This window comes from Heliangelus exortis, chromosome 1 (genome assembly GCF_036169615.1).
Source record: "Heliangelus exortis chromosome 1, bHelExo1.hap1, whole genome shotgun sequence".
Taxonomy (NCBI): Eukaryota; Metazoa; Chordata; class Aves; order Apodiformes; family Trochilidae; genus Heliangelus; species Heliangelus exortis.
In genome coordinates this window covers 63,987,223-64,000,214 of record NC_092422.1, presented here as the reverse complement: position 1 = coordinate 64,000,214, position 12,992 = coordinate 63,987,223, and the positions used below count along the sequence as shown (strand labels likewise).

At 34.4% G+C, this 12,992-nt stretch overlaps 1 protein-coding gene across 5 annotated transcripts in view; it reads right to left on the bottom strand.

The window, feature by feature from the left end:
- The window catches only part of REV1 (REV1 DNA directed polymerase), a 52,865-nt gene that overhangs the window by 19,457 nt on the left and 20,416 nt on the right, over positions 1-12,992 (bottom strand). For 3 of the 5 annotated variants that reach the window (XM_071745482.1, XM_071745491.1, XM_071745502.1), the window contains 6 exons: positions 11,307-12,022; positions 9,346-9,453; positions 8,155-8,271; positions 3,400-3,532; positions 2,375-2,503; positions 1,551-1,705 (listed from right to left, as the gene is read on the bottom strand). In XM_071745482.1, coding sequence (XP_071601583.1) covers positions 1,551-1,705; positions 2,375-2,503; positions 3,400-3,532; positions 8,155-8,271; positions 9,346-9,453; positions 11,307-12,022 — 1,358 coding nt within the window. Of the gene's footprint in view, positions 1-1,550; positions 1,706-2,374; positions 2,504-3,399; positions 3,533-5,007; positions 5,334-8,154; positions 8,272-9,345; positions 9,454-11,306; positions 12,023-12,992 lie in introns of those variants that run through there. The other 2 variants (XM_071745522.1, XM_071745512.1) reach the window with 2 other exon arrangements.

The window sequence follows — 12,992 nt, the reverse complement described above, 5'->3', positions numbered from 1 at the left end:
TCTTCTCATCCAACCTACGTTCAAATTATTTTTGTTTATTCTAAAATTTTAGTCAATAAGAACAGTAACAAAATTTTACATGCATCAATTCTCTTGAGAGGTTAAACTGATGAAACAACTAATGACATATTCCTCATTCAATTTCCTATTTAACTGCAGGGAACTGTGTTTTGTCTATAGAGTACTAAAGATCTCTGATTTGTTTATCTATGAAACATATCAACACAGCCTCTAATGCTAAGAAATCTCATTCATTTACATTCTTCAATGTGTTATTCCCATAACACTGAAGTAGGAAACTACTAGTATCTCACTTAACAAATCTGAAACAAAGATACAGGATGTTTACAAATTAGAGTTTTAGTCTTTCACTAGCACTGTTTACATCACTTTAGTTGAGCCACTAAAATCTCCCGGGTAAAAATTAAATTTTTTCAACTGGCATATTCATGTCCTCTTTTAATCTCTAATCAGACAACAGCATATATTCAAATTCACATTTCACTACATTGGTACAATTCTCCTATTGGGCAACACATAAATCACACAAGATGTGTATTTCTGGGAGACCATGTTTTTGAAATCAGGTCTCTGTATTCATGTGATAGTACAATTGTTTCCTCTGATTTATTTACTTAATAATGAATTATGAGTGAAGACACAAAATGCTTTTCGTGTACCTATCAAATGAATTTCTAGAAAGGCTATAAAAATTATTTTCCGAGGTCTCACGCAAACTGATCATTAGAGAAAAAAAATGCACATAGGTATTTGTACTACAGTATCAGATTTTAAAAAATTCCTTAAAAATAAACTCTGCTCTTTCAGTAGAAAAAAAACAAATGCACTGAATAAACATATAAAAGAGACTACAAATATGTTTTAAGTCAAAATAAGACACAAACAAGAATCTGGGGAATTAGTCTCTGTACTATGATACTATAAGAAATAAAGGAAGAACATTGCTTACAGTAATGAATTTCAGCTTGTCTCACAAGTAGATTTCATACACATACATTTAGTACATTTATTTACAGATACTCAACTCTCGTATTAATTAGAGACAAAATATATAAAGGAAGAGGCCATGTGAAAAGAAAACAAGGGAGTAATTTCAGCTGTATCATTTCATATACTATACCTACTACAAATCACACAAATCTTTGCTTTTAATACTTTCTAATAATGATAGTAGATCACACTACCCTGTAAACTCTTACTGCTATCTCCAAAAACGAACAGAGTCTGTGCTCATTTTTCTATTTACTGGAAAAATACAGTAGCATTTCACAAAAATGAATGCAAGAACATCATATAGATGGAATTCTAGCATGAATTCAGATAACAGAGAAGCGATAGGAACTTTATAGATTATTGCTTAAAATCTTTTACCTAGGAAAATTGCATTGTATTTTTCGTTTACACTATTGTTAATGGCAATATATTCCATATCATACAAAAAATTAAGAAATTTAGCAACCTTACCTAGCTTGGCTACACCTACCAATAGCAAGCACTGCTTGTGAACAGGAATGAAATAAGGCACTTACCCATACCAACAGAAGCAGTGCATTTAGTTTGGGCTTTGATTTCGGTGCGGATAGCATTTGCAAGTTCATCAGGGGTCAATCTGGTCTCTGTAAGGATTTCAGTGATATCTACAAGTGCTTCATCACAACTGACTGCTTCGATGTTATGAGTATAGCTATCAACACAAAGTAAAGGAGGTGAAACACCAGCAACAGCTCACCATCTGTTAAAACAAATATGTAGCAAATAAAGTCTTCCTTTTGTGGCGCCGTTTCCCTGCTTATTTGTATCACACATCACTTACATATTGAAAATGCTAAACCAGCAAATTACAGTAACATCACTAATGGAGAGCTAATTTCAACAAGCATCATCTTTTTAAATAACAGCTGGAGATGGAGTTAAATATTTGGTTTTCAGTAAAATTAACACATTTCCAGTTTTGTTCAAGCACATTTTAAACCACAAAGTAATTTCTAATACATGTTACTCCAGTAATCCATTCTTAAGTTACTCAAAAAGCCTCCTGAAGAATCTTATTACTAAGCAGGGATCTGCTTCTCATAGAGTGATCAGTAAAAAAATTAACAACTTCTTTGGAACTCAGATGTTAACTGTTTACAGGACTCAGCTTCAAGATAAAAAGAATACTCATTAGCAGGATGGTGCTCAAATTAAGAAAAATACTACAAAAGGAAATCTTAAATAGGGCTGGCTTTCCTGAAGCCGAAGAGTAACACAGACATGAAAATACTGAACTGAATAAGGTCATTTAGGAGTGGCAAATAAAGTACCCTTAATAACCTTACCATGAGAGATCATGTAAACAAACAGCACATATTACCTTGCTAATATTTCATATACTGTCCGAGCAACTTCTTTGTATGCATCAAAATCATATGAAACTGCTTGAAGATTTGGACACAACTTTTTTGCTTGGCCAAAAAACATTCCATTCTTTATGCCAGCTTTTCTAAAATTAAATAAAAAAATACCAAATAAACACAGTACTAACTTTTCCACAATGACACATGGACTATTTCCAAATGAACTATTTGTCTTTTTGCACAAAAATTAATTATCACCCAACTGCTAGTAATTTAATAGGTAAGAAAAATAACTGCAAGTAAGAGTATTTGAATTAGCTGCATAATATTCAGGCATGCAGCATGGTCAGCCTGCCTTTGGAAACCTGCTTAAGACAAAGTCTCCAGAAGCACTACTTACTATCTTCTGTTTCAATTTAAAACCACTCATATGCTATAGCAACTAATGCAATGAGATCTTATGTTCCACTGTGCAAGCTTACAAATTATGCTTCTATAAAAAAGTATTATTATTTTTTAAGATACAACTATACGCCTGCCTATCCCAGCATACTTGAAAAAGGTTCTGATGGAGAAGTAGCTTCTGGAGTAATACTTCCATCAGGGAAGGAAATCATGTTCTGAACACTGTGCTTGTATTTATAATGAGGTGTTTCATGCTCTGAACATTTATAAAGCTATATTATAGGGGATGCTCATGAAGTGTTATTAATTCATACAAATTCAATTTTTGATACAAAGAAGTGATGATAAGATTATGAAATTCAACAATATCACAGTGAATGGCATGAGGTTTTCCTTCATAGGCCTTGTTTTAAGTAACACATAGGTTAGGCTGTGTGCTGTGAAGAAGCATTTAAAAAGTAGCAGCATCCATGGGGAAGACTTTGTGTTAAATTCTAACAACCTACATACCTGCAACTTCTGAAAACACAAAGAAATAAATTCCTCTCTAGATAAAATAAAAAAGCCCCTGACTTAACAAATGCTATTTTCAGACATTTTATGCTATCAAGCAACCTGATAGATAACTTTTACATACCTGGCTTCATAACTACAAGATGCTATTTCAGCCATGGACAGAACAGTGAGGTTGAAGTCAGCTCCATTCACATGTGTGGAATCTGGATGCTCCCACACTGATGAGTCCAGATCAGCAGGTACTCTTGGAATTTCTGCTCAGAAAATAATATTTGTATTTGGTTTTATGTTATTTTTCTTAGAGAGTTCAACAGAATGAATGTGAATAAAACAAAAATTATTAATTTAATTTTATACAATTTCTATACTGTTATCTGAGGAGTAAAAGGTTTTTAATACTATATTGATTCATATCATGGGTCCAAAAAAAAAAAAAAAAAAAAAAGGACTCCCTCTCTGCAGGTCTGCAGGTACATCTGTACATATTACTGAGAAAAATATTAAGCTAAAGTAAAAGTTCTGTTTTCCCCCAAATTCCTAGACAGCAGCTTGTTGATGACTACATGTACCATACTGTAAAGTAAGACTGATCTCAGTTAGCTTTAATAACAACAAAAATAATCAAATGCTTGAGGCTAACTGCTGCAACCATGTCCTGTAAATGTATGCAAGACACTAAGAAATTTCACCAACTGCTTGGCCAAACAAGACACTTAGCTACATTCCTTTTTGCAAAAAGCAGAACTACCACCAAACCACACAATAACTTTGGAATTCAAACCCACCTTTTATCATGCTTACAGCCTCATACTTAAAACTATTTTTCAATAGTTATTTGTAACAAGTGAAATAACCAGAATACTCAGTAGCACAACTTAAAAAAACACCAGCTAGAAACTTTTACTTCCTTTAACACTCTTTTGGGGAAATTAATTGACAAAACTTCCGATGTTACTTCTTATTAATTCTTGTACCAGGGTATGTCAACTTCTTTTAAAAATCACCATAAATTTATCTTGAATCAAAATGATATGGTTACAAATACTGCAACCTCAGATTTAAAATGAGACAGACCTGCCCTAATTCTATAAAACTTTACTGCATGCTCTGAGATAAATTTTAAAGAGTCCTCCAGGCCCACTGCATACCAGGTACTAGAATAGAATTCCATGACAATGAATACTTGAATCAAGTAAAGCATTTTCTGTTCCTTTCTCTGGGTTTTTGCAGTATGAAACCTTGAAAGATACATGCCTATGCTCTAAATATAAAGCAGCCTGAAAAAATGGCTAGATGCCATAACTACAGTGCCCTCCCAAATTTCCCATCAAAATCAAACCAAGGTACCAAACTAAGGTATCATACAGACAAAAAGCTTCTATTTACTTGAAATAAAATCCAGTATGTATGTTATACTTCTTCATTACTGCAATCTATTAAAAACCATATACCTCTGTAATGTAATAAACAGTAAGTTTTCTTCAGAGTGCCACAATGCCTAATTATATTTTATGGTACTAACAACTTACACACTGACAATCTGACTGAAAGAAATCTGATGCTATGTGCACACATGAGTAGCTATCAGACCAGAGAAAGTGTTGCAATGAGTGGAGACAGCAGGAGTAGAGCCTGACGTGAAAACCTCCTTTTATTCAGGATTTCTGCTAAATTTGTGCACCTTTTTATGTCATAAATATTTTAATGTATGATGACCTCAGTAAGTTACCTAAGATGTCTGCAACTGAAAATTAGAGCGAATGTATGCCCCAAATAAAGATAAGAATGACAAGAACAATTTCTTTAGTCCATGCCTTCCTGTGCCCTGGCCTGAGATGATGCTGTCATCTTGTCTATCTTCACTGGACTCGTCGACTTTTTCCACATCGCAGCAGAGCAGATCCCCCCATGAGCTGATGGAGTCACTTCATGTGAAATTCAGGGCAATGCAGAACACATTGTCCCCAATGGAAGGCAAGGTAGAGAACCTCTCATCAAAAGCTGGGAAACTAGACAGGCACATGGTGAATGTGGAGCAACGGATGGAGAAATCAGAGGCCAGGACCCAAGTCTGTGAAAAAGAAATCGCTGAGAATAAATCTGTGACTAATATGATGATTAAAATCTGCTGCTCTTTAGAATGAAAAAAGGGAGATACTAGGGTTGAGGGAAAGGAAGCCTAGAAAACATTCACATCTTGGGCATCCTGGCCATGGAAGAGACCCCAAACTATGAATCCTGATTAACATATGTTAATCTTCTGTCTTTAGAACATGAATGTTAAAGATGGCATGTACGCAGAGAAGTAATTTCTACTACCCAGGAAAGACTAGCTCCAATTTGAAGACGTAGGGTAAGAATGATAGCAAGCTTTTAAATTTAGAAGTTATACATGTGGATGAACTCAAACAAGAAAAAGAAAGTGTTTCATAAAAGAGTCAAGATTCTGTTGACACAATGCAGATTAAAGGCAGGAACCAGTATCGCTAAAGAAGTAATTTCTAAAAAGAAGCATCTGAAGCAGCAGAATTCAGTATTTGGTCAAAAGTGATTCATAGGGGGGTGTTTTTGTTTAATTTTTTTTCTGTTTGCTTAGGTGTTTTTGTTGACTTTGTTTTGTTTTTTTAATCTGGAGCTGTTTTTCTAACAAGCAAGACCTAGAGAAGGCAAAATCAGAGAACAGCCTGGGAAGCAAGATGCATAAAAAAAAATTAAAAAATGAAGTGGGCTCCATGTTGAAGCATGGATGTAAAAATATGCTCATGTTCAAAGTTGGTCCCAACTACCTTTTAATTGCATTTATATAACACGTCCCCAAACAGAATTGTGTATGTTTAATAGCGTGACTTAACATTCTTTATTTTTGGTATTTTAGAAAAAGTACTTTTCTGTGTGATACATGTGCCTACTGGACCATATTCACCTTTGGTATGGCACAATTAAACACACGCTGTGAAGCATGTCCCATACTTTCTAAAATACTGTGATGATAGAAAAGCCTAACCTGCAATTTCACCTTTTCATCTGAGACTGTAACTAACTGTAATTTCGTTTCCCCAAAAAGATGACAAGCCACATACTTATGACAATGAAAACAGAAAAAGTTTCATTTTTTTGTTGATAAATCCATTGTACATGGCAACAAAAATCAATAGATTAAAAAATATTATGATCTGCAGCTAATGACAGAGACTATAAAAAGAGTGTTAGGAAAAAAATCTTTCATCAAAATAATAGGTTGTACATACAGGCTAAGTATCAAGAAAGAAAGATCTAGATGCCTGCCTGTGTGCAAGCCAGTGAGACTGGATGCTGAAGTTAAAGAAATGAATGTGTAGATATTCAGAAAAAGCTGCTGCAGTAAGAAACTGAGTTACACAATGAGGCTGAAATCTGCTGTACCCTGAAGCAATAAACATAGCAGAAGAGAGATTACTGAATCTGTGAACCACAAAGAACATGCTACACTTCCATATTTAACTGCCTCACTCTCCGAACACCACTCAACTGTATGAAGTCACACTGTTAAACAGTGTAAGATCCTAATAAAAGTTTAAGCAACAAAACTGAATTACTGATAAATAGTTCATACACAAGCTATACTACAGAAAATCCAACTCCATAAAAATTGCAGCTATTTTTGTCATACACTTATATTTGGCATTGCAAACAACATGGCAGAAACTACGTCCAAAGCATCCTGAAAAGTTAAAGGCCGGTGGGATCCATACAGATATATTCTACCTCAGTTTTGAAGTACTCTTAAACTACAGCAAAAATACAAATAAAATAGCTTCACTTCCTGTAATGCCTTGTCTTCAAATGTCATTGCAGATTGGGAGAACTTAACTATTTTGCTATTTTTTAAGTACTACCACATCAGAAAAAAAGTTCAAGAACCCATCTTGCTCCACCTCTTGTATCAGCTGAGGTGTAAACTTTACTACAATGATACTTCCTAACACAAGATTGGTTAAAAATGAATACATAAGGGGCAAAAGAGAACCTTAGCTTCCAAATCTAAACTGAAATGGAATTAAATAGCAGTTTCCCCTTGTGTTTGCACTTCTAAACACTCTTGTGTTAAAAACAAAATTTCAAGCTGACTAAGCAGACTGTTGAAAAAAAGGGAAACAAGTTGCCAATGTTTACCAATATGCTTTCTCATACTGAATGCAGTTCAGGCAATATAATAATAGTAAAGATATGTTTTGTTTACACAAATATACTAATATTTGAGGATGCAGAAAGTAACATATTTCTAAATTACTGAAGGCAAGTAACCAATTCTCCAACTACAACAGATGCCCTACTTTGAGGAAACAAAGTACTCCAGAGACAGAACTCTGAAAGTTGTGGTTTCCAGAAACCTAAAATGCTCTAAGGACCACTCAAATTAACTCACTGTACACAAATATTGTACCCATGCAATTCAAAAGAAAACTTCAAAGAATCAAATTCTCTCTGGCCATAAGCCATAATTTCTAATTTTATAGTTAAAAAAAATTAGTAGTGTTTTAAAATTTATTTTGTACCTTCTTCTCTATAATACACTTTATCAGAATGAAGTGATCCTGGACAACCTATATTTATTTCTTATTTTAAATAATTATTTAACACTGTATTACTTAACACTCAATTCTTAAGAAAGTCAGTAAAACCTGAAATTACTCTTTAAAAGAGCATGCAAAGTTAACTAAGAAGTCACAGTAGTGTATTACCAAGGCCACAGAGCACCATGTCGTCCAAAGATACTTTTCTGAAAATCCCCCATGGAAAAAAAATAGTAAAGTGTACGTAGTGGATAATTTATCTAACAGTTTAAAGAAGTGATCAATAACAAAATTTAAAAACATACAAACAGACTTATCTGTACCTGCTTTGCCATTCAACAGCTTATTCTGGTAGTATTGCCGCTCAAGCTGAGGGTTTGCACCGGGGCGCAGCGGTGCCTTTCCCGCGCCTCTGTTACTTGTAACAGCCACTGGCTTTCCTGTGGAGAAGAAACCCATGGATTTATAAGTCAGCATCTCTAACAGTTTACACTTTAATAACAGCACAACTAAAGTGAGATCATTGAGATGTCTGCTTCATTTTTATAATTTCTTTCAGGCTTATTCAGCCTTGACTTTGCATTCTGACTATGGATTTGCTGTCTTAATTGGATCCATGTGTAAAGAAGCTTTTAAAAGGTGAAAATACAGCCATACTAGTTTGTCTTTGATAATAAGTATAAATAGGAGAACTGAAACTTAAACTAATGAATTGTTAGGCCACTGGTAAAGACACAGCAAATACTGTACTGATTTTAAAACCTTTGGCACACAGCTTTTGTCTTCTTTCCCAAGACCTGCAATAGCTGGGTGTCAGATAGCAACCACTTCACTAAGTCTTCAGACTTCACTGCACAGAACAACTACTGTCTCCTTTTCTGAATGCTACACTTGTTAAAACAAAAAACAAAACAAAACACGAAAACTTGCTAAGGAGCCCCATTAAGTATTCCTGTGCCCTAAGGATGACACAGCTTTGACTTCTAAATGCCAACTGAACAGTTCATACTTCGGATCTCATAATACTCCATGTGTAAGGGCTTAGAAAAGGAAAGGAGAAGCAAAATTCTCAGTCTTGACCTTTCCACTCTTCTAGTGAATCAAAGCTGCTTATATAACTTCAGGAAAAACATAAATTTTATTTGTTTTTAAACAGAGTGACCAACTTCCTCTTTTGGTACAACTAGAATCTGATCTAATTTCTAATATGGTAGATTTAAGTCTCAGTAAAATATGTGCAATGTTCTAGAAAATGGTCGCTCCAGATTTTACTTCTCCTTACTTTAGATTCTGAACAGAATCAGCAAGGAGGATTCCAGTTCTCTCTTCCAATTGGTTTTTGATTGTTAGAAAATAAAACAGGAATATGAGAGCTGCATGGTCTGACTATCAAAGATGCAAGAAAAAAAAAGGATTAACATGTAGAGGTGATTTTGTGAGTATACAGATTTACCTTTGTTTTTAAAGGCTTAACTGAAAAACTGTAACATGTAGAATTAAATACAAATACTAACCTTTGAGATCTGGTCTATTTCGGATAGCCACAGACACAAAGAAGCAATCCATATCCACGTGCATTATACAGCTCTGTGGCTTGGCTGAGCTCGCAACAGACACATTACCTAGTATGAAGATACACCAACAGAAAACTTGAACCCTAATTTACACATTTTTGTACTACTTATAGTAGTTATCAAGGACTACTATGAAGTTTTTACCACCTTAAATTATAAAATTTTTTGTTTCTTCTCACCAAGATATTTACATTCACAAAATTTTCAGAGAAATGTGAACATAAGCAGTAGACAAACAGCCTGAACTATACACCAACCTAAAGTTTCTATTTTATTTTCTCATAATTAACACCTTCTACCTCAGAAGTTCCCCCAACTCAAAGAGATTAATGCATGTTGTGGGAACTGGATCTTTATTTTGCTGCATTAACACCGAATATGGAACAGAGAACTTTAGTCCTTTTTGTTCAGCAATCAGAAAATTGTTCCAAAAGGAAAAATAAAAGAAGTTCAGCTGCACTAGGAGCCACCATTAATTCTTCATTAAAGACATCAAAATTAGTTTTAAAAATTCCATGCAACTGGATTGTTATTGCTATGCCTGCACTCATGCAACTATTCAGCAAAGATGAGCAAGGTAGCTCCAGACTGAAAAACTTACATGCCTAAAGCATTAGAAATACTTGTGTCAAGTACTCTAGAATTTCAAAGTCTACGTCTATGTTGCTGACCTACCAGAACAGACTGTATCTAACAAAAACAGATCTTAATTTGAACAATGCATAAAGTGTAACAGTGAAAAAATACTTCAATACATCAAGTGAATTGTACTGCTTAACATCTGAGTTAACTACTGAGTAACCAGAAAAATGTTTTCCTGTTTTTAATAATTTAGCATTTGAACTCATTCTTTGAAAAACTAAGTACTGTCTTATAAAGGGTGTATTTAACATCAAGTGATCAAGTTAATGAATAAGAAGCTGTTACCTGTCAACCGAAACACAGTCATTAACTATTTGAATACTACAGGCCAAATCAGAAAATAAAAATATTTTAGATTATACTATATTTTGATGAAAAAAATATACATAGGATAGTTAATAAGCGAACGTTTTATAACTAGAGTGTCTTGGCACAAATACAGAATCAGTTGATTTAAATATCTAACAATATTTTTTTAGGATGTGGTAGTTTATCATCAAGACTATTTTCATATGATTACAAGTGAATATTTTTACAGCATAACAGGGTCAGAAAGCCTTTGATGGTACAGAGCTAGCCTTTTAATTGAGTAAAACTGTAGATGAGAGAATCTGAAGATGCAAAATACTTTCTCTACACTTGTAACATGCTGTACCTCATTTATTACACATTTTTTTATAAATTTTGGCCCTTGATGTAATGACATAAAACATTTCTGTCACAACCCAGGATCAGAAGCCTCATATGGCACTCCTACTGACTGAAACAGACCCAGATGTATACAAAACTCTTAAAAAATACTAGATTTTAGCGCACTTCCAAACATCTTCTAAATCCATCTTTTAAATTTTTACACTGAACTATAAGCAGCAAGATTTTTTTCTGCTGTTTTTTCCTCTTTAGATTTTCACACAGCAACAACAAACTTGTGTGTATATTTATATATAGTATTTTTTTTTACGCTAGATCAACCCACATATCCTAGTAAAGTCAGAATATTATTTCCCCAACGTAGGACTCAACAAAGACCACAGCATCAGATTAAGTCACAATTTAAGTTAAAAGAAACCAAACAAATAAAACCAAAAGCAGTTGGATCTGTCAGTTTTCAGTGCATCAAAATCATCAAGCTTTTCCAGATAGCCTATAACATGAATACTGGATAATAACCTACTTAGTAGTTAAGACAGTTAATGTATATTAATGTACAAAAATATAAGGCACCTTCTCAACATAAACCTTCTTAAACAAGTATCTACCTGTGTCAGTTTTAAGTGCAGACCTGCCTGCTTTCCATTTTTTTAACTTTTCCCTTCCTGGAAAGACACCGCTGTTTTTTCTCTGCAGGCTGTTGACAAACTCTGTCAATTCACACTTCCATGTTGATATATGATGCAGTCTTGAACGTGAATAAAAGTCAGAAATAAAATTACAATCCGAAGGTTTGGACACAGGTAGGGAAGCTGCCTTGCTAGAAGTAGGTACAGAAGTGCTTTTTGTGCTTGAAGGCCCCTGAACAGTGGAGTGGTGAGCACCATTTATTTTAGAATTACTGTGCAAAGATGAAGATGAGGATGAATTACTCATAGTCCTATGCAGATTCCACGAAAAGTCTGTGTTTTTGTTGCTTTGCTGCAACTGCTGCATTGTGCAGTCTCTAAAGTCAACCATGCCTTTTTCAGTTGTCCCCTCCTCCTGCACAGGGCCTGGAGATAACCTACTTGCAACACCGTTGCCAGAGGGCACCAAACAATCCTGTGTCTTTAAGGCACTGGTACAAGTGTGTGTGTGTCCGTTGAAAATGGCAGTATTGTCTTTGTGAGACTGAATCCCATTTTGTTTTCTTCCAGGAAGGATCTGCTCCAACTCCGTAAAGCCGAAGTTGTCACTTTCTTCTTCATCATCTTCTTCATTCCAGCTGCTTATTCCATTGGGGGTGATTTCGTTTTCCATCTCACACTTTTTAACATGATTTCTGAAATACATAAGATTATTTAATGCCATCTTTTATACAAAAAAGAACACATTTACAGTCACTTCAAGTGCTAGGTATTTATCTTTTTAATTGTCATCAGTTTATACCTTAGTAAATTTTACATTCTCAAGACAATTATCTCAAATTCCAGGCTATGTCCTCTCAATGTCACAAAATATTGCATTATGTACAGAAGATTTCACAGATTTGGTGAATTATTAATGCAGTACTTCCAGGAGTTTACACTGAAGCAATCAAAATCGCACTCACGTGAAAAAAGCTATTACCAAGGCTTTTAATTTGACCAGCAGTCTCCAATCAAATTATTTTTAACAGAGCTGTACTACCATGAATGACATGGCACAGGAATATGCAAATTAGGAGTTATGTTTCTGTCAATAAATGTGATTTTCCTTACTGAGTTACAATCAAACAAACAAAAAGAAAGTATTCATAGAAAGCTTTTTTTTAAAAAAAGTTATTTTAAATTAACGAGTTGGGTTTACTTTATCTTATCTTCTCTCAAGGAAAAATCTGTTCAAACTCTATAAATCAAACATATTCTTAGCTTTAGACAAAAACCCAAACTAACTTCTTTATTTTTCATCTTTTATGCATATAAAACAAAGCATTCTGGCACAACTGCATGGGCAATTTACATTTAGTCTGGCAGCGCACAGAAGAGCTTTAATTAAAAAAAAATAACTCTCTAACAAACCCTAAGTGGAATCAAAACCAAAGCCTTCAAGAGTTGTGCATACACTTGACCTACTGAAAAAAAACCCCAAAAGCATCACTCCCAACTCCCAAAGCTAGCAATTACACAAAAAAGGTGTGCAGTAGTTAGCTACCCAGTATACCAGTGAAACCAGAAAGCCAATTAAATGTGACAACAATTTGGTTAAGATTAGCACAATCCTAAATTACATTAAACACAGTATTTTTGAGGAGTTCCATAGCTGGAAGTGGA